At 50.0% G+C, this 22,383-nt stretch overlaps 1 protein-coding gene across 1 annotated transcript in view; it reads left to right on the plus strand.

Annotated features, from left to right (window-relative positions):
- The first annotated feature begins 508 nt into the window (after positions 1-508).
- Positions 509-22,383, plus strand: part of GPM6B (glycoprotein M6B) — a 178,272-nt gene continuing 156,397 nt past the window's right edge. The window contains exon 1 of the mRNA XM_075336556.1: positions 509-626. Within this exon, the coding sequence (XP_075192671.1) occupies positions 623-626 (4 nt within the window). The 5' untranslated portion in view covers positions 509-622. The remainder of the gene's footprint in view (positions 627-22,383) is intronic.

A 22,383-nucleotide genomic window follows, 5' to 3' on the forward strand; every position in this document is an offset into this window, starting at 1 on the left:
TTTCTATATCTATTATCTATCCCTATAACATTCATTGGTGTCCAAAACCGCTGGAAAAACGCAGGTGAAAAACTCATGCACAAAGGCATTGAAGCTGCATTTTTCCTACCAAGAGATGGAGAAATCCTCTGGTGTGCACCATGCCTAACCCTGTGGGAAATGACAGTCCCAGCTTTGTCACAGCCCCTATAGCTCTGGAGGCCATCTCTGTGGGGACAGGTCAGGGCTCAGAATAGCCTTCTGCATGTGTGTTCCCTCTGGATACAAATATTGGCTACCATTTGGATACGTGTGCGCGTGCATTCCCCGCCGCCCCTCCTCCACTGCAGCTGTTCCTCATGTGCACATGTGAGTCTCGCGGCCGACATAAGCCGCGCTGAAGTTTATCCCAATTAAAAAAAAAATCAATCTAGGTCTGTGGTGACGTCATAGGGTCTCGCTGCAGCAAAGCCCGCCCCCAGCTGCGCTGCATGACGTCACTGGCCCGCCCCCTCCCGCGCTGCAGAGCCCGTCAGGCTGCACAGGCTACTACACCGCCAATGAAGTAAGAGCCAGCGGCAGCATCTCAGCACCATCCCGAGCGGGCACAGGGCACACAGGCAGGCACCGCGCCGAGCACACCATGGGTAAGTGGCCGGCGCTCTCCGCTGCTGTGCAGTGCGATCTGCCCTGTAGGCTGGAAGAGCCGGCTCCTCTGTCACTGAGGACGAGCCGAACTTTCCAAACTTTGCACCAGTGCAGTCTCTATGGGTATGTGCGAGGTGAGAGGGTACCAGCACTAATCTATGGGTATGTGCGAGGTGAGAGGGCACCAGCACTAATCTATGGGTATGTGCCAGGTGAGAGGGTACCAGCACTAATCTATGGGTATGTGCGAGGTGAGAGGGCACCAGCACTAATCTACGGGTGTGTGCCAGGTGAGAGGGCACTGTATGGTTATGTGCCAGGTGAGATGGTACCAACACTCCTCTATGGGTGTGTGCCAGGTGAGGGGGTACCAGCACTAATCTATGGGTAAGTGCGAGGTGAGAGGACACCAGCACTAATCTACGGGTGTGTGCCAGGTGAGAGGGTACCAGCACTAATCTATGGGTATGTGCCAGATGAGAGGGCACTGTATGGTTATGTGCCAGGTGAGAGGGCACTGTATGATTATGTGCCAGGTGAGATGGTACCAACACTCCTCTATGGGTGTGTGCCAGGTGAGAGGGCATCAGCAGTCCTCTATGGGTATGTGCTAGGTGAGGGGGTACTGTATGGGTATGTTTGGGTATGTACCAGGTGAGATGGTACCAACACTCCTCTATGGGTATGTGCCAGGTAAGGGGGCATCAGCAGTGCTGTATGGGTATGTGTCAAATGAGGGGGCTCCAGCAGTCCCGTATGGGTATGTATCAGGTGTGAGGGGGTACCAGCAGTCCCGTATGGGTATGTATCAGGTGTGAGGGGGTACCAGCAGTCCTGTATGGGTATGGCCTGGTGTGGGGGCTCCAGCAGTCCCGTGCGTATGGGTATGTATCAGGTGTGAGGGGGCACCAGCAGTCCCGTATGGGTGTGTATCAGGTGTGAGGGGGCACCAGCAGTCCCGTATGGGTGTGTATCAGGTGTGAGGGGGCACCAGCAGTCCCGTATGGGTGTGTATCAGGTGTGAGGGGGCACCAGCAGTCCCGTATGGGTGTGTATCAGGTGTGAGGGGGCACCAGCAGTCCCGTATGGGTGTGTATCAGGTGTGAGGGGGCACCAGCAGTCCCGTATGGGTGTGTATCAGGTGTGATGGGGCACCAGCAGTCCCGTATGGGTGTGTATCAGGTGTGAGGGGGCACCAGCAGTCCCGTATGGGTGTGTATCAGGTGTGATGGGGCACCAGCAGTCCCGTATGGGTGTGTATCAGGTGTGAGGGGGCACCAGCAGTCCCGTATGGGTGTGTATCAGGTGTGAGGGGGCACCAGCAGTCCCGTATGGGTGTGTATCAGGTGTGAGGGGGCACCAGCAGTCCCGTATGGGTGTGTATCAGGTGTGAGGGGGCACCAGCAGTCCCGTATGGGTGTGTATCAGGTGTGAGGGGGCACCAGCAGTCCCGTATGGGTGTGTATCAGGTGTGAGGGGGCACCAGCAGTCCCGTATGGGTGTGTATCAGGTGTGAGGGGGCACCAGCAGTCCCGTATGGGTGTGTATCAGGTGTGAGGGGGCACCAGCAGTCCCGTATGGGTGTGTATCAGGTGTGAGGGGGCACCAGCAGTCCCGTATGGGTGTGTATAAGTAATGAGGGCAGCAGCAGTCCCGTTAGGGTATGTGCCTGGTGAGGGGGTACCAGCAGTCCCGTATGGGTGTGTATCAGGTGTGAGGGGGCAGCAGCAGTCCCGTATGGGTGTGTAGAAGTAATGAGGGCAGCAGCAGTCCCGTTAGGGTATGTGCCTGGTGAGGGGGTACCAGCAGTCATGGGGGGGCAGATGCTTTATAAATAAGAGCAATGTGTGATCATCCCAGTATCCTCCATGAAATCTGTGCACATTCCCACTAGGGAGTGTTAAGTGCTAATTTCCTATTAAGCATTGATTTAATATCTCTGGAATGAGTGGGGATGACACAGCCAAGCTTATACTAGTGGGAGGAGGGGCTAACGGTCCTGAGCTCCTTAACTGCTGGAAGACTTCTCTGGGATTTAGGAATACACTGTATTGTAGTGATATAATCCCTGATGTGCTTTTGGGGTTATGGCTGGATTACATTCCATCCATGGAGGGGGTTGTATGTTCTTTCATGGGGGAGTGGGTCTGTAGCCCATCTACATGGGGGGGAAGAGTTATATACTGTCCACATGCGCAGGGGAGGGCAGCTATATCCCGGTCCACATGCGCAGGGGAGGGCAGCTATATCCCGGTCCACATGCGCAGGGGAGGGCAGCTATATCCCCGGTCCACATGCGCAGGGGAGGGCAGCTATATCCCCGGTCCACATGCGCAGGGGAGGGCAGCTATATCCCCGGTCCACATGCGCAGGGGAGGGCAGCTATATCCCCGGTCCACATGCGCAGGGGAGGGCAGCTATATCCCCGGTCCACATGCGCAGGGGAGGGCAGCTATATCCCCGGTCCACATGCGCAGGGGAGGGCAGCTATATCCCCGGTCCACATGCGCAGGGGAGGGCAGCTATATCCCCGGTCCACATGCGCAGGGGAGGGCAGCTATATCCCCGGTCCACATGCGCAGGGGAGGGCAGCTATATCCCCGGTCCACATGCGCAGGGGAGGGCAGCTATATCCCCGGTCCACATGCGCAGGGGAGGGCAGCTATATCCCCGGTCCACATGCGCAGGGGAGGGCAGCTATATCCCCGGTCCACATGCGCAGGGGAGGGCAGCTATATCCCCGGTCCACATGCGCAGGGGAGGGCAGCTATATCCCCGGTCCACATGCGCAGGGGAGGGCAGCTATATCCCCGGTCCACATGCGCAGGGGAGGGCAGCTATATCCCCGGTCCACATGCGCAGGGGAGGGCAGCTATATCCCCGGTCCACATGCGCAGGGGAGGGCAGCTATATCCCCGGTCCACATGCGCAGGGGAGGGCAGCTATATCCCCGGTCCACATGCGCAGGGGAGGGCAGCTATATCCCCGGTCCACATGCGCAGGGGAGGGCAGCTATATCCCCGGTCCACATGCGCAGGGGAGGGCAGCTATATCCCCGGTCCACATGCGCAGGGGAGGGCAGCTATATCCCCGGTCCACATGCGCAGGGGAGGGCAGCTATATCCCCGGTCCACATGCGCAGGGGAGGGCAGCTATATCCCCGGTCCACATGCGCAGGGGAGGGCAGCTATATCCCCGGTCCACATGCGCAGGGGAGGGCAGCTATATCCCCGGTCCACATGCGCAGGGGAGGGCAGCTATATCCCCGGTCCACATGCGCAGGGGAGGGCAGCTATATCCCCGGTCCACATGCGCAGGGGAGGGCAGCTATATCCCCGGTCCACATGCGCAGGGGAGGGCAGCTATATCCCCGGTCCACATGCGCAGGGGAGGGCAGCTATATCCCCGGTCCACATGCGCAGGGGAGGGCAGCTATATCCCCGGTCCACATGCGCAGGGGAGGGCAGCTATATCCCCGGTCCACATGCGCAGGGGAGGGCAGCTATATCCCCGGTCCACATGCGCAGGGGAGGGCAGCTATATCCCCGGTCCACATGCGCAGGGGAGGGCAGCTATATCCCCGGTCCACATGCGCAGGGGAGGGCAGCTATATCCCCGGTCCACATGCGCAGGGGAGGGCAGCTATATCCCCGGTCCACATGCGCAGGGGAGGGCAGCTATATCCCCGGACCACATGCGCAGGGGAGGGCAGCTATATCCCCGGTCCACATGCGCAGGGGAGGGCAGCTATATCCCCGGTCCACATGCGCAGGGGAGGGCAGCTATATCCCCGGTCCACAGCGGACCTTGTATGATGACTTGCATATATAAATGCGGTATTGCCCTTTAACAGTGGTGTCTGACTCCTGTAATACAGGGCACAATTTTAACACAAAGCCACTTGTTATGTCAGTGATAAAGATGTGATGAGACCCTCTTTAATTTCGTGCCACCGTGGCTAGCTGTATGACCCATATTTCTCATTTAGGTGACACATTTCTCTACACAATTACTCCATGTTGTAATTTCCGAATGTAATTGCCCAGCTTTCTACCTGAGGACTCCAGAGGGCGAGATCAATTTTTATTTTCTACATTCCTATTAGTATTTCCGGAGTCCTCTTCAGTAATCGGCCAGTAACCATCTAACTTCGCTGAGCGTGTGACACCTATTCTACACTAGGATCTCCTGCGATTCTGGTGCCTTCTGTCCTACTATGGTCGACTCCTATGTGAATTGCTCTGCACAGGTTTCTGACCCGCTCCTAATCATTGGCGCTCGGCATGTTTAAGAAATGCTTTGCTTTTTTGGGAGTATAATTAAAGGGGCGGTGTCATGTCGGAGTGGTCCACCTGCTGATTTATGGAAATGGAATTATCCAATTTTGTGAGCTGGGATTAGGAAAACAAATCTGGTGGTAATTATTCAGGTAATGCAGGCAGACCTCAGTCTGGAGAATTTAGACACTGAATTTAGATTTATGGCACTGGATTGGTTGATTCCGGTCTCTGAAGTAAAGATGGTCATCCACATTGTAACAGATTTTCCACCAATGTGTATGGCCAGGATTATATGCAGATATTCACTTCATCTCTGGCCCCAGGTGTTTGTAGTCCTTTCTATTGCTTCCCCGGTCAGGTGCTCTCATGGCAGAGAATAAACCCTGTTGTGCTTTCCTTAGGCTCGCAATCTGCCATCTCGTTCTCTACTTAAAGTAGGCTTATGTGAGGACATGGGATATTAGGTTGGCATTATGCAGTGTGGCAGTAAGCGTTACTTACACGTGAATTACGTGGGCTTCTTCAGATCTCCTACATGTCTGATGGAACATTTCATCACTGGTTAAAATGTAAGAAACAAATCTGTGTTTTCCATAGAGGATTATTTCGGAGCCACAATATGTCACCGGGAAGTGATAGGATCTGATTTGCTCAATAAGAGCACTGATTGGTTTTCCATCTGCGGATCTGTCTTTAACAGTTTGGTTTTGTCATCATAAAAAAACAGCTGGATTTTAAAGTGGAATGGAAATGGAGCCGCCGTTCTTCCAGAAAGAGGATCTCGGATAACATTTTGATCTGGAGCCATCACTTCTTTTATGAATGCTAAATTCTGCTTAAAAAAACCCCGGCCTTATACGTTAATATGCATCTAGATGGGAGAGAGATTGGAGCTTGAGATTTTTAGCTGTTGGTTTTCTTTACAGCTGCCGGTAATCTAGCTACAAAATATCAGCTCAGAGACGTGTCGCTCATGTGTAGCGCCCCTGACACCATCAGGGTGCTACAAGGTTCTGCATCCCCACAAGGATGCAGGGCCTACCCCCTTAGGGACCCAGAACCCCAGTGCCGGTACCAACAAAAACCCAAGTAATCCCAGTTTCCCCAACAATCCCCCCCCCCATACAATGGTACCCAGCTAGGATGGGACCAATGGATGGGCGCCTAGAGGTGGAGCCACTCCAGTCCACTAGTTGACCAGGTGGGAGGGGCAGACTGTGGCGAGAAGTCGGGAAGACAGGAGACAGAACGGGTGTGACTGTTGAAAGTGTCAGACCGTAGGAGTGTGAAGGTGGAAGCGAAGTGACATCCTGGCTCGGGTTGACAGTGACCTGGCACCCAGGAGAATTAGTTGCCGGGGAGTACTCCAGAGACTCCAACTCCACAGGGTTCACGCTACCGTCCGGCGGACAGAAGTGGACAAATCACAGAACAAGGACCCCCAGTTGTTCTATACCACGGGAACCCACTTACCAGAGACAGGTGCAGGGGAAGAAGGTACCAGAAAACCAGACTGGCACTGAGACGAAGGGGACCTGGAGGCGAATCCAGCCGGCCTCAGGCAACCAGTTAACATCTGCAGAAAATGGGTAAACCAGTTGTACTGAACATCTGTGTGGACTCCCTTCTTCCGATGCCCACTGCACCATACACCCTCTAGGGCCAAACCCTAATTGTGGAGGGACTACCATACTAGCTGCCAGTACTATCAGCCCCAGTAGAGACATTCTGCAGTGGCGGCTCCCTACACTTAGCCGCAACATCGCAAGTGGTGTCACAAGTGAACATTATCATATTCTCCGTAAATATCCCCATTAAAAAAAGGCCCAGGGCACGGAACCGGTTAACGGCCACCACCGTGACATTTCCAATAGAGACTCTGCCCGGAACAGAGTATTCCATATCCCTGGGTGCTACACATGTGTGACGCCCTGGCCTATCAGGTCGTCACAAGGTGTTGTGCAACCTGCCCTTCTGCACAGTATCCAATCCTCCTTGGTTAAGGATCCTTGTCCTTTGGTTTTCTAAAATCAGAGTCAGTCAAAACCCTAGGAAAACTTTACACCATATCCACCAGACACACCATTGGGGGCCTGAAGGGAATAGGGCCGCCCACTTGGGGGGTTGGTGGGTGAAAGTGAAAAAGTGAGAGTGTTGTCGTGTGTTGGAGGAGAGAGAGGAGGTCAGGAGCAGGGCTCCTTGAGTCTACTAGGTGGCAGACGTTGGTCTGGGCCTGGTAGGAGCTGGAACCCCGGTCGCAGGGGATTGCGTCAAGGGGCACGGACTTGCCGAGGAGGGCAGCCGGCGTCCTTGAGCCATCTCCGAGCAGGGGCCAGGGCACGACGGGGTACGCGGACCCTAGGACGGGAAGTAGCTTTTAAGCGTCCTGGTTATTTACCCGACGGGGCTGAAGTCTTCAAGATTCATCCCTCACCCGCTCCAAAATCGGGGTACTAGCGCACCGATGGGATAGGACTTTCCCAAACACAGTCCAGAAAATCCCGAGCGTGAACCCTGAGAGCAAGCTCAGCCATACGGGTGAGCGGGACCCGATTAGTTCCAGACTATAGGGTCCAACAAGTGAGAAGGTGCAACGGAAAAGGCCACAGGCTAACAAGCAACACCAAGGGCATGGATCCAAGCGTGCTCCCTCCTTGCTGCAGTGGTGCTCAGAACTCTGGTTTACCAGCTGTCTGTGTCAGTGTTCTTGGACTGAGTGAGTACACAGAGACCCTTCCTTTTCCCAACGGCACCCCCCAGCACCACAACCGGGCCCCGGGGCACAAATCCCCTGCCCACGGAGGGGTTAAACACCTTGCTTCCATACCACCGCCATCGGGCTCACCCACCAACAGCAGCGGTGGTATTCCATCTTACCATGCACCGTGGGTGGCATCACGAACTTCTAACCCCCCTTTTCAAACTCGAGTGACTGCTCGAACCCCCGGGTCCGGAGACCCCTCGAACCACCGCGGTTCCTGATCCGAGCGGCTCGGCCACTGACACGGGGGCGGTACACATGAGTTTCCTCCAAGCATGAATTCAGTTCTAGAGATGTGGGTTCAGTACCCATACCTGCACTGAAGATGGGGAACTGAACCTACCAGCCCATCTCCCTCTAGGATTTCATTCATAGTGTCGCGGGCGGGGAAGAGGGTGTCAGCACACTACGCTCACCCCTTCTGCTCGGGTCCGGCGGCTGCCGCTGCTCAGTGGTGGCTCGAGCTGTGGGCCGGATCCCGGGGGTTCTCGAGCGGCACTCCTCGCCTGTGAGTGAAAGGGGGGTATTTGGGTGTTGGGATATTGTCCGTGACGCCACCCACGGTTGTGGTGATTTCACCACCGCTGCTTTGTATGTGGGTCCCGAGAATGATGGCGTGTAGCAGCAAGGTGTTGCCCCTCCGTGGGTAGGGGTTGGTGATCCCGGGGCCCGGTGATGATGTGCAGGGTGCAGGGCCTGGTGGGCGCAGGGACGCGGGGGCAGCGCTGTGCCTTGCGGCACTGTGGTACTCACTCAGCCTGAGACGTTGACACAGTTTTACGGTAAACCACACGGCTGGAAAGACGGTTCCCACGGACGGCTGCACTTGCTCTCCCAGTAGGTGATGGTGATGTCCCTTTTCCTTGCACCTTTGTTCCTATGTTGGTAGCGATGGGTTCCCACCGGTAACCCGCTCCCCGGCTTCAAGCTGGACCGGAGGAGCTCTACTCTTTGCCCGCAGGCGCTGGCTCTGAGAAACTGGTGCCCTGGCGGTGGCGGTGTTTCTGCTACAATGGTTGGGCTGTTGCCTTCAATCGGGACTTGGTTGTTGGGGGATCTACGTCCCCTTCACTGACGGATTTGGCAAATTATGGCGACTCCTAGCCTTGCCGGGGTCCGAGAGGCCCCTGCCCTGGTGCTGACTGTCCTTTGGTACGGTGCTCCAGACCGCCGGGCCACTACCCGTCCGCGGTCCTTCCAGGAACTTCCAAACGGTCACCCCTTCAGACAATCACCACCGTTGCTGACCTTGCTGACTCTGTCCTGCACACAGCTGGACTCACTTCAGGCTTCCTCCCTGTCACCTTTCACCTTCCTTCAGCTTCTCTTACTCCTCCTTTACCACTTCTACTTCACTTCACTACTTTCACTTCCTTAGCTCATCTTAGCTGTTTACTCCTTCACCTCCTAAACTCAACTCAGCTCCACACTCTAGCTCTTCCCTGAGCTGACTGCTGGTTTTTCCCGCCTCCAGAGCTGTGAACTCCTCGGTGGGCGGAGCCCACCGCCTGGCCCACCCCCTGGTGTGAACATCAGCCTCTGGAGGAAGGCAACAAGGATTTTTGTTTAGCTTTGGTGTGCCTAACTGGGATGTAGGGTGTGTTGGTGCAATGACCTGTGACCCCTGGCTTGCCCAGGGCGTCACAATAGCATGTGGTTGTATTCACATATGACTGCATCCTATCCATTAAGGATTGTATTTTGGACTGGACACTTTGTCTAATATCACATATTGGCTGTAATATGTTACAGCCTTGGTCAAAACAAACTGTGGAGTCAGACTACCAGTCTGGTGCACATCAGACCTGACTGGTAATCTTACCGATTTAAAACCTTCAGTGCAAGTAAACCGCACATAGCATGATAAATGCCACGTCATTAAATTTTGTGTTTTAACCACTGCCTCAAATTGCATAGCAAAAACCTGCTTACCGAGTCCATTTAAGAGCACCTGTCACTGTATCAAGTGTCCACTTTTTGCTCATATTCTTTTCCCCTGATCCCTACAGGGTTTTTTTTTCACCATCCTGTTAAAGCAATATGGGCCTTCTGATTTAGTCTGCCTTGTATGCTGATTTATTTATTTATTTATTTATTTTTCTTCTCCAAGTGGGCGAGGCTCACAGGATTCTCTGAGGACATGTCTTTAGGCTGCTCTGCATTATTATGTGTCGCCCAGGGTTATGGGGTACTCGGTCCCGGGCTGTCAATTGCTGGGGAGATGTCACTTGGTGGCTGTTGCCCGGTTCCGTGACCTGGGGACGCTTTTTAAAAGGGGTGTATTTACAGGGGAGATTAGGTAAAAGTTTATGTTGTGACGCCACTTGTGGGTTGTGGCTAATTAGTGGAGCCGCCGCTGCACAGTTCTCACTGCTGGGGCTAGTGTTAGTAGCAGCCTGGTTGTTGGGCCCTCTGCAAGTAGGACCAGCCCCCAGAGGATAGATGATTTGATGGGTGCAGAAAGAAGGTAGGCCACACAAGGGGTTGCAGTATAACTGGTTCCTTTACTCACAGTACGCTGGAAACTGGTCACCTCTCTAGGAAGGCTGGTCTTGACCCCTGATCCCCTTAGTCCCACTGCCGGTTTAGTGACCTGGTGGCTTCATTCCCCTGCACCTGTCTCTGGTTGGTGGGTCCCCGTGGCGTGGAGCGTCTGGGGGTCCGCTCCTGGTAGTCTCTCTTTCACAGTCCGTATGACGGTAGCGTGAACCCTGTGGGGTCGATTCATCTGATCCTGTTCACAGTTCCCCTGTTGCTACTGTGTCCCAAACGTCAAAGTCAGTGAGGTCCTGAATGGTCCCTTCACTGTGCAGATTTTATCAGGTCTGCCTGAAGCATTTGCCTGACCTAGGGCTCTGTACCCCATCAGTGCTATGGTTCCGGGGGTACTCCACCGTACTCCACCAGCAACCACACGCCTGGGCCCTCAGGTCACTGTCACACTCCTGTCAGTGCTTCCACTCATCTCGCTGTCACCGATTAACTACTGACTGACTCACTATCCACTGTCTGCCCCTCCCACCTGGTTGTCTAGTGGACTGGATTGGCTCCACCCCTAGGTGGCCTTCCATTAGGTCCAACCCTAGTCTGGCACCAGTCTTTAAGGAAAAACAGGGATTAACTGTAATGTTTTGTTACCGGCGCTGGTCTTCTGGGTCCCTGGGGGTAGGCCCTGCATCGTGGTGCAGTACCTTGTAGCTCCCTGATGGATTCAGGGGTGCTACAATTACACCGAGAGCTACACCATCTTTGTAAACACAATAAAAATTGGTATAATAAGCCCACTAAATAAATAGGCCCAAAGCTCTGGAACCATATGACTGATTAAAAGTAAATAAATGACACTCAGAGGATCAGTGGGGTAAATAATAACAAAGTGTTGGAAGGTCCTCTTTAAGTATTAAAAAGGCCAACACATAAGCACTGTTCCCCTAAACTGTGCTCTGGGGATGTACAAGTTATAAAATACCACTCCACAGATGGATATATCTACATCTGGGCTGGTTGACCTCACTAATATTGCTCTGTGTAGATGGAGCCCTGCACTGGGACCAGTGCAGTGTTTTATGGATGATCCGGGCTCTCTTCTTGGGATGATTTTTGTTTGTTTGTTTTTTTAAGTTTTCATTTTCACATTGGAGGCTAAGGCTGCTTTCACACATCCGGCTTGAGCTCTGTGGCTCAATCCGGCTGTGCAAGCTATGCAACGGATGCGGTGAAAACACCGCATCCTTTGCATAAGTTTTTCCCTTGCGGCCCGTCCGTTTTTTGCCGCTTGCGGCATGCTACTGAGCATGCGCAGTGGCAAAAAATGCATGCGGCGGCCGGATGCGTTTTTTGCTGCATCCGGTCGCCATGGGTATGCATTGAAAAATGCGCCGCATCGGCCAAATGCGGCGCGATGCGTTTTTTTTTTTTGCTGCGCGAAAAAACGTGCTAGGCAGCGTTCCATCCGGCCGCTGCATCGGCTAAATCTGCCGCATGCGGCAAAAACCGGATGGAACGCAAGGCCATGCGGCACAATGCGGCACTAATTAAAGTCTATGCAGAAAAAACGCAACCGGCAGCAAAAAAAACCGGTTGCGATTTTCCTGCAAAGTGCCGGAGTGTGCTGCATTGCAGAAACCGGAGGTGTGAAAGCAGCCTAAGACTGGTGAACAGTAGGAGGGGAACTTGCACATCATAGTTGGGCATTTTTTTTATTTTATAGAATTTCAGTTGCGGAATCCACACTGCAGTATTACAGCACAATATGAGAGAATGAGGTCACAACATGTATCCATTCACGAAAAGTGTAAAAACTTCAGCAAGATGGGGTAATGCTGCACATTTACAAATCTGCATCACGCCCATTCATTACAATGCAGTGGGTGCAAACTGCAACTATATCTGTTTGTAACTTGTATTCTTTTGCATATATACTTGTCCTTTCTTTAGTCTTAAACAACTACCTTAGTACCTTACCTTATACGTCCAACATTTCCATGTCTGTGTATAAAAATGTCTTCTTTGTTTAATTCTGAATAAAAAAGGCTAAGCCCCAAAGCTTAATGTTACATGTCAAAAATAGGAGCAGCAAAGCTTAAAAAATGATGTTCTTATTTTAACTTTGTGTAGGAGGATATGCTGATCTAAGTGATAGATGAATGCTTGATTCTTAATTCCATTCACTCTACCAGTTCATTGGCTCTGCATTGTGGGTATGTGTGCTTATTGTATTGAATTGGGTGGTTCCTTTTAAAGGGGTTGTCCACAAAGTACTTTTTAATCAATAGATCTTGGAATAATAAAAATAAGTTCCAAAATTGGATGTATTAATAAAGTTCCTGTGCTGAGATAATCTTATATATGTGCCCCTGCTATGTACGGTGTCTGATCTGCAGGAACATGGTCTGAACATACCACAGTTCCTAGGCCGGGGACTAAGAAAAATAGTATACAGATATTACAGCTTGGGATTTCAGCTGCTGGTTTCTGTGAGGTAAAACATGTAAAAACAAGCAGGGAAATCTTTTACCTCACAGAAAGATTCAGCTGTGATCCCATGCCATAATGTCTGTATACTTTTTACGTCCAAATGTGGAATTTATAATTATAACTAGAAATAGGCCCGATGCTATCGCATTGGGAGTGCAGCGAAATGAACATCTGTGTATGCTTAGTGGTGATGACAGGAGCAGTTGATATGTCACACCATTTGCGCTTTGCAACTGCGCGTGCGTAAGTAGCGGTGACATCACAGCTCTTCCCACCAAGGCGCAGTACCAGCCGTGAGTCGCGTCTGGAACTGCGCGTGCGTCAGTAGCGGTGACATCACAGCTCTTCCCACCGATGCGCAGTACGAGCCGTGTGTCGTGTCTGGTACTGCGCGTGCGTCAGTAGCGGTGACATCACAGCTCTTCCCACCGAGGCGCAGTACGAGCTGTGAGTCGTGTCTTTGCGTCAGTAGCGGTGACATCACAGCTCTTCCCACCGAGGTGCAGTACCAGCCGTGAGTCGTGTCTGGTACTGCGCGTGCGTGGGAAGAGCAGTGACGTCACCACTACTTGCACATGCGCAGTTTGTGCCAGTAAGCTGCGGTGACTTGCACAGGCGCAGTTCAAACTGCACCTGCGCAACTCGCGGTGCATGCTGGAATAGGGTTACAGAAACTGGCGATTATGTATGTAAATAATATGAATTTTGTGGGAAAACCCCTTTAATGTTTAATACACACACTTATACTGTAGGGGTTACGATTATTTCTCAAATAGGGGACTGATTTAATGTATTGGATGATTTATGTGACATTACAGAAAAGGGTTTCATAATTGGTAAAATGTGTTTAATTCTTTCACTTCAGTCCTGCAAATGAAAATTTCCATTGATCTCTGTACATTGTAGGCTCTTACTGCCATAAGAGGTTTGTATGTTAGTGGGCCTTTACCATTGGCAAAGTTCCGCCCTCTTCTATGACCTCATTTCCTGCTCTGCAGCTATTGGCTGACACTTCACTTCTGACTTCCTGCTTTGCCCAATGCTGTATGCACCATAATATTGGTAATCCTGAGAGCCCCATGCTTCTTTTAGGCTGATTTCTCCTGCTTTGACAGCAGAGAGTATAAGGAGCCAGCTAAAATGAAGCAGTATTCTCAGTATTATCAGTATAGACATACACCTAATAATTCTGCAATTTATTATCCGATTGCTCAAAATGAAAATGATGGAAGCCTAGAAAGAAAACCAGTTGCTCTTCAATTATTCTCCATTTAATGTCTTTCCTGGCTTGTGTCCATTGTTTTCAATCCTAACAGCTGTCTTTTATAACAGCGCATTAACATTAAATAAGAGTTAAGGTTTCAGGGCAAGGGCTGCAGATTCTGATGTGAGGGCTGGAATAACCATCTTGACATCCTCATCACGGGTTTAAGTCATTTTGAAAATCTGATTTATATAGAGAAACTTTAACCAGTGGAGACCCTGTTTACTGATATGTGGGTAGGTAAGTGGTGAGGCTGACATGTTCAGAATGTAATGTACCCACTCATTCCGTGGCACCACTTATAAATGAACCGCATAACACACTTACAAATTCCGGTATAGTTGACTTATTTATTCTAAGGGTGTGTTAGCCTAAATGGCAGTCTTCTGTATATTTCGTGTTTTGAGGTTTCCAAGGAATTTTGCCCATTTTTGGCTCAACTTCTGCAGCTTCTTTTTTTGTAATGTAGTAGTGAAAAGTATTACATTTTGCTGAGCATTAGAGAAAAAAAATCTCAAGTATCGTCCAATAAATGGAACCGCAAAACGATGCTCTGTTATTATATAACCACCTCCAAACCTGAATATTTTCCTCACTAGCTTGTATTCCTGGTTTTACACTTCAATCTTGTAATACATTTATCTACGAGACATAATATATGGATAGGATTGCTTCACAGTGCTCTCTTTTCTGGTAGAATAAATGGAGCACACATTGTACGAGAAATGATCTCCAAACACCGCACTGCTCTACACATTGTGCCATTGTAGCTCCACTAATGTGGCTGCGGCTGTTTAATCTGATTGTCTGGCTGAATTGTTTGTTTGAATGGCATCTTGGCTTTTGTTAACAACATGGTGTAATTCTCTCCCAGTCGCCAATCATGTGATGCCATTGTCCAGGATGAAATAGTTCACATGGGAAACTGTCAGTTTGACAGGCTTTTTAACACTTCCACAACATAGCAGAATAGACATTAGCGCTGAAGGCACTGAATGTCCATGTTGAAAGAGGACCTTTCACCAGTTTGAGCATGCTAAACTTGCCACATCAGGGAATAGTGGCTGCAGAGCTGAACAAAAAAAGTTTTCAGTTTTGAACTTCTCCTCTTTTGCAGAGATATTGGCTTGTAAAGTTTAGGTTATAATTTATGTTGAGACTAAAGGCTGCTTTACACCAGACAATCTATCGTGCGATAGATCGTCGGGGTCACGGTTTTTGTGACGCACATCCGGCATCGCTGGCGATGCCGGCCTGTGTGACACCTCCTAGCGACGCAGTATCTCTCACAAATCGTGAGTCGGGTACTGCTCGCTAGGTTCCATAATATCGTTTAATTTAGTTGTTCATCGTTTCCGTGGTAGCACACGCCGCTCCGTGTGACATCCCGGGAACGATGAACAGCAGCTCACCTGCGTCACGCGGCCGCCGCCGGCTATGTGAAGGAAGGAGGTGGGCGGGATGTTTACGTCCCGCTCATCTCCGCCCCTCTGCTTCCATTGGCCGGCGGCCGTGTGACGCCGAACGTCCCTCCCACTCCAGGAAGTGGACGTTCGCCGCCCACAGTGTGGTCGCACGAGAGGCAAGTACGTGTGACGGGGGTTACCGACTTTGTGCGACACGGGCAGCGACTTGCCCGTGACGCAAAAAGGACAGGGGCGGGTACGACCGATTGTGCAATTTCACAATCGGTCGTACCGTGTAAAGCAGCCTTTAGGAGTCGTGACCAGGGATTCTTCTGGGGCTCTTACTTTTTCCGTTGCATGATGTTGACCAGTCATTACACGAGTGGATCAGGCAAAACGTGAATTCACCTGTCTGCTCAAGTTTTCCTGGGAGATTCAATTTGTTGAGAATTAATTCTCAGCTAATTTAATGTCTAAAGACCCCCAGAACATAACAACTGTAAGGCCATGTGCGTACGCTGCGTTTTTGCGAGTTTTTTGGGTGCAATTTTGGTCTCAAAACTGCATACATTTCCTTCCCCAGCAAAGTCTGAGATTTTATTTTTGCTGTCCGCACATTGCAGTTTTTGGGGTGACCATAAAGATGCAAGATGTCAATTCTTTTTGCGTTTTTCAACAATTGAATGCATTGGATAAAAGCGCAGCAAAAAAAGCGCAAAAACATATAAATTTTTTTTGTGTTTTTCCTGTGGGTGCGGTTTTTGTTTTTTGTTTTTTTTTTGGGGCGCCAAAACCGCATTTTTTTGGTCAGAAAAAGATTCAGCGTGCGGACATAAGCCTAAAGGTTGCTTTACACAGAGCTACATCGCTAGCGATGTCGCTGCCGATCGCGCCCGCCCCCGTCGTTTGTGCGTTACGGGCAAATTGCTGCCTGTGGCGCACAATATGGTGAATCCCCGTCACACATACTTACCTGCTGAACAACTTCGCTGTGTGCCTCTTTTCTCAGGGGGCGGTTCGTGCAGCATCACAGCGACGTCACACGGCAGGTGGCCAATAGAAGCGGAGGGGCGGAGAGCAGCCAAAGGAAAGACACGCCCACCTCGTTGCTGGAGGACACAGGTACGGTGTTGTTTGTCGTTCCTGGGGTGTCACACGTAGCGATGTGTGTTGCCTCAGGAACGACGAACAACCTGCATCCACAGCGCGCAACAATATGAAAATGAACAACGTGTCAATGATCAACGATTAGGTGAGTATTTTTGATCGTTAACACTCGCTCGTAGGTGTTACACGGAACGAGTTCGGGCCTAACGAGGCAGAGTGTGTGTCACGAATTCCGTGACCCCCAACGACATCTCGTTAGCGATGTCGTTGCGTGTAAATGGGCCTTAAGACTTACAAAATAAGAAAATCCTTATACGCACATCTTCATCTCCTTGACGTCACCTGTCCAATCCTCGCTGCATCTACTTGTCACCGCTGACATTCCCAGCCTCTCGGGGATTGGGGTGATCAAATGACAGTTGTACTAATCTTGGCTGCTTACAGTTCAGATAATTGGTGGCTAGCAACCACCCTTTTGCTATATCCTCACAAAATCAAAGTTAAAAAATGAGCATTTTGACAAATGCAAATGTTTCTAATATTTGAGTGGAGGGGGGGGAAACATGCCCCTGAACAGCTTAGGACTGACTTTTTCAACATGAGAAATGTGATGACCGGATCCTGCTCTCATCACTGACCTTTGCACACCTGTGTCAAGTACTAGCAGGGTTTATCGTGTGTGTGTGTGTGTCAGTACTGTGTGTCATTACAAACACCTCATGCATTCAACTTGGGGGAGGGGGGTGTAGCAGGCATTTTCAACTTTTACATACTCTGTATGGTCGTCTGAACTGGAGTTATCCGTTTTATGTGAACTGGTTAACGATAATGAAGTGGCATCCTCCTGGTAAAAAAGCAAGAACCTGCGCAAATGATGTTCTTGGAGACATCAATCACTCAACTTTTGACATTAAAGATTAGCCTTGTCTACAAGTTGACAATCACACTGCAATATATTAAGTTCTGCTACTGTACGGCCAGTTTCAGATATCCAATATCCGTTGTCTGAGTACAGTATATATGAGGCTATTGGGTTTGGGTCAGGAGACTTCGTCCAGTCCCAATATTGAGAACCATACTTGCGCTGAATGTTGATTTGTTAAGCTGGCCTTACCAATATATTAGTTTCACAAAGCTTTCTTCTTCTTAGGCAAAACAACATAAACTGTGAGTTTGGATAAAAGTCTATTAGGATATAGGATATACTAGCTCGCTTCATACTAATTAATGTTTCTTCATTGTTTGTTTATTTTCCATTGTTAATATAGTGCCAAGATATTTATGAGGCTCCGTTCACAGATTAGAATCACATCCGTGCGTGTGTCCTACGGGACTCGCAATTTAATCATGTCTTTGAGTGTGGGAATCCCTCACAAATTCAGGAAGAACATGCTGACTCCATGCAAATGTTACCCTTGGACAAATTCAAATCCACAAGCCAAGGGCTGCAAGATGTCAGAACGAACCACTGAGCCATCGCGTTCACTTCTTCTGATTTGTGAGTTTTCCATTAAAGTTACTAATTAGTGCGGATATAACAGCTAGGGCTGGTACCGATCAGCAGAAGAGGGATTTTTTTTTTCCTGAAAAGGGAACTTTTATCCATGTTGAAAATTGGGGCAGTAGATTGGATATCCGACTTCTGACTGCTGGGCCATTCATACTCGGAAACCCCATAGGGAATGAATGGAGCATGAGCACTGCCACTCCACCGTGTAATTAGAATAAGTGTCCTGATTTGCAGATTGATGCAGGTCCTGACGTCAGACCCCCAGTGATCAATAGCTTGTTTTACCAAACAGCCCCTTTAATGTACATGTGTTTATTTCGGAGACCGTACACAAGTATATTGGGAGATAATACGGATTCCATACTAAGGAGTAATGAGCTGCTGGATGGGAAAAATTGTTTCCGCTGTACATTCTTCTTTTAGCATGTCCACCATGAAGACCTTTTAGTTTAGGGAACTGTCTCTCATATGAATGAACCCCCACAGGTGGTGAGAGAGAAACAGCAGGGTGTCTTTTGATGAATGGATAATCTAGGAGTGGTCAAGATTTTAAAGTTTCTTAAGCAGTCTGTGGGTTTTTACATTCAATTTGGAAACATTGGTGGGTCACTTAAAAGAACATAAGAAGCAAATCAAATAAGTCAGACCTGATTCATTATCACACTTGAGGCTGTTTTTGGGGGTCTTAAGCCTATTTTTGATTTTCTCCAAATTCTTCTTTTCTAATGCCGGCATCACACGGTACGATCTATCGTGCGATCGTACACACCCCTGTCGTTTGTGCGTCACGGGCAATTAGTTGCCAGTGTCGCACAAAGTCGGTAACCCCCGTCACACGCACTTACCTCCCGGACAACGTCGCTGTGGGCGGCGACATCCACTTCCTGAAGGGGGAGGGATGTTCGGCGTCACAGCGTCGTCACACAGCGGCCGCCCAATAGAAGCGGAGGGGCGGAGATGAGCGGGACGTAACATCCCGCCTACCTCTTTCCTTCCGCATTGCCGGCAGGACGCAGGTAAGCTGCGTTCGTCGTTCAGGGGCTGTCACATGGAGCGATGTGTGCTGCCACGTTAACAAACAACCGGCGCGCAGAAGGAGGACCGACATTTTGAAAATAAACGACGCGTCAACGAGCAACGAAAAGGTGAGTATTTTTGCTCGTTCAGTCGTTCAGCGGTGTCACACGGTACGATATGTCAAACGATGCCGGATTTGCGTCACGAACGACGTGACCCCGACGACACAACGCCCTATATATCGTACTGTGTGACGCCGGCATAAGTCTATTTTATGTGTTCGCTTTTTGGTTTATTTTACAATTTTGGGCCTGGTTCTTTTTCAAGTCACATTTTTGCACCAGCACAGTCCAAATCTTTCATGTCCCAGTCTCTTACTTCTGGAGTAATTCTTATATATCTCTATTTTGTGTGTGGCAGAATTTTTTGCGTAAATTGTAGATTTGTGATAGAATTTTAAGAGAATGTAGCTTCTTGCTTTCAATAAAGGGTAAAGACAGAAAGGAAGACCATTTTTTATTTTGTGTAAAGTTCAGGAACAACTTGTGCTGTTTTAAAGAATTTGTTATAGTAAAAGTCAATGAATAACTCAGAAACCACATAAATGCGTCTTCTAAAAAAAACAGCATAAAATAATAGTTATTCACTTACATGGAGTTATTACTTCCACTGCGCTTTACTTATATCAGTAACACTGTTCCAATTGGGGCTCACAATATAAATTCCCTTTCAGTATGTGTTTGGAGTGTGGGAGGCAACCGGGGAACCTGGAGGAAACCCACGCAAACACAGGGAGAATATACTAATTCCTTGCAGATGTTGTCCTTGGTGGGATTTGCAAGACTGCAGAGCTAACCACTGAGCCACTGTGCCACCCATGATATGATTATGCAGGCCCATTATTATCTAATGAAGACGATCCTTGCACATATGTCCAACTTGGGCAAATGGCATCAAAGTTTAGGGTCCCCTGCCTTATTATCTGTGAACAGATTGCTTGAACAGCTCAAGCAATTTCGGTAACCAGCACAGATCACTGTATGTGAATTATAGTGTATTGCTTAAGGGAGTTTTCCACTACTCGTACACTCGTACAATCCCTATGTCTCGGTAAATAATAACACTTATACTTCAGCGCTAGTGCAGTTCCAGCTCTGCACAGGTTCTCCCGGGAATGGAATCGCTTGATATTGTCACGGAATCTCTGAGTCCAAATAGCGGCTGCTTCACTCTTCTTTCCTTGTGATAAGACATCCAGAGAAAGCAGACTTATGGCTGCCCTCTCACTTTCTCTGGATGTCAATTTCGAATGGAGAATGAAGCTGCAGGGTTCATATGACATAATATTGTAGCACAATTATTGGGAGAACCGATGCCGACACCGCTGGAACAGCAGCTGCACCGGAAGGGAGTTTATTAATTATTTTACTGGGGGAAACATAGGGATTAAGAAGGGGTTCTCTGAGTAGTGGAAAATTCCTTTAGGCCCTGTGCACATGCTGCGAATTTTACCACGGAATTGCCGCAGATTTCGCTGAAGGAATGCTGCAGAAAATGTTTAACATTTGTGCAGTCCTTCTCCAGCAAAACCTATGGGGATAAAATAATGCTGTGCGCACACTGCGTTTTTTGTCCCTGCGGGTTTTGCGGCGGAATTAATGTGCATGTCACTTCATTTCCACAAGTACCTGCAGTTTGGAGGGCTGGCAGATCAACCACACGCTGACTCGGCGGAGGATTGATCCCTGGCATCTGGCCAGATGCTGCACCCTATATAAAGTTTATGGGGAACAGAATCTGGCGCAAAGGGGTAGGAGCAAGTGCTTCATACTCACCGATGACCAGGCGGCTGTCACCCTGCTCCCGCGGCAGCTCTTTCATCTTCCAGAGCCGCCGCTCATTAGGCTTATAACGTATTCATGCCTTCCCTGCTCACCGGTGCCTGTGATTGGTTGCAGGCAGACACTCACTGTCTCACTGCAACCAATCATAGCCGCCGGTGGGCGGGTCTATAGCGTACAGTAAAATAAATAAACGATTAAAAAAAACAAACGGCGTGCCTTGCCCCCAATTTTGATAATCAGCCAGGATAAAGCCTCACAGCTGGGGGCTGGTATTCTCAGGTTAGGGAACCCTCCAGCCTAAAAATATCAGCCAGCAGCCGCCTGGAATTGCCGCATCCATTAGATGCGACAGTCCCATGACGTTTTCCGACTCTTCCCGTTGCCCTGATGTGGTGGCAATCGGGGTAATGAAGGAGTTAATTGCAGCAGCCCATAGCTGCCACTAAGTCCTAATTTAGTGATGGCAGGCGTCTGAGACACCTCCCCTCATCACTAAACTGTAAGTAAAAGTAAATAAACACAAACACCCCAAAAAAAAGCCTCCTCTTTCATCACTTTATTAACCCCACCAATAACAGCCCTCCAGGTCTGACGTAATCCACACGAGGTCCCACGACGCATCCAGCTCTGCTACACCTGACACTCACAGCGAGCGCCATAGACCGTGACTGCTCACTGTGAGGGTCAGGCGGCAAGTAAAGTGAGCCGCGTGGGATCATCTGTGACTTCACTCATGTGGTTTGCAGTGACAGGTGGAGGACTCCAGCTGTCACTGCACATCAACTGACTGAAGTAACTGCTTATCTTATACTCACCTTCTCCAGCGAGGCTGCCTCCGGACGCTGGTCTCCTGCTTACAGGCTGGCTCATGCATATGCACTTATGCACTGCACAGCCGACCCGTAAATAGCAGAGCGCCATAGACAGCCACACGGGACTCAGCACCACGGACAGCAGGAGCATCTCCCTGTGCTATCAAATAACACAGGGACATACCGCAGCAAATTCGCGGTAAAACCGCTTGCGGATTTCGGGTGCGGTTTGCTGCGTTTTTTTTTTTTTTTTTTTTTACCGCAGGTGCGGGAAGCTTTCAGAAGGTCCGGAATTTTCTTAAGAAAATTCCATTTTCCAGGACACCACAAGACAGCACGGTAGGAGTTGCTCCTTTGACCTCTACAGGGACAGGAAATACAAGAGGTTAAAAGCCCCTCCCCAGCCCAACCTCCTCAGTGTTTTTCCTGTCCCTGTACAGGATGGACGCAAGTTCTTACCGTCTGGATGTAAGGGGTCCAAAGCGGATCGGGGGGGGGCCTCGCTCTCTCCTTCCGGCCTGTCAAGTAGCCCCAGGCCAACAACTCTCGGGGAGAGGTCCCTCAGTCTACCGGTAGAACTCCCGGCACCAGCCGTTTCCCTTGGACCAAGGGCTCTCGGCGTCTTGCAGAATGGCCGCGAGGCACTTACGTGTCTGCGCACACCGTGCGTTACAGCCTGGCACGCAATGCTGTGCATGTGCAGTTGAAAACCTTCCAAATTTCCGTTTCCGGATAAAGGCGGCATCCCGGGGGGCGGCATGAGATCCAGAACGGAGAT

Source organism: Anomaloglossus baeobatrachus, chromosome 2 (genome assembly GCF_048569485.1).
Source record: "Anomaloglossus baeobatrachus isolate aAnoBae1 chromosome 2, aAnoBae1.hap1, whole genome shotgun sequence".
NCBI lineage: Eukaryota > Metazoa > Chordata > Amphibia > Anura > Aromobatidae > Anomaloglossus > Anomaloglossus baeobatrachus.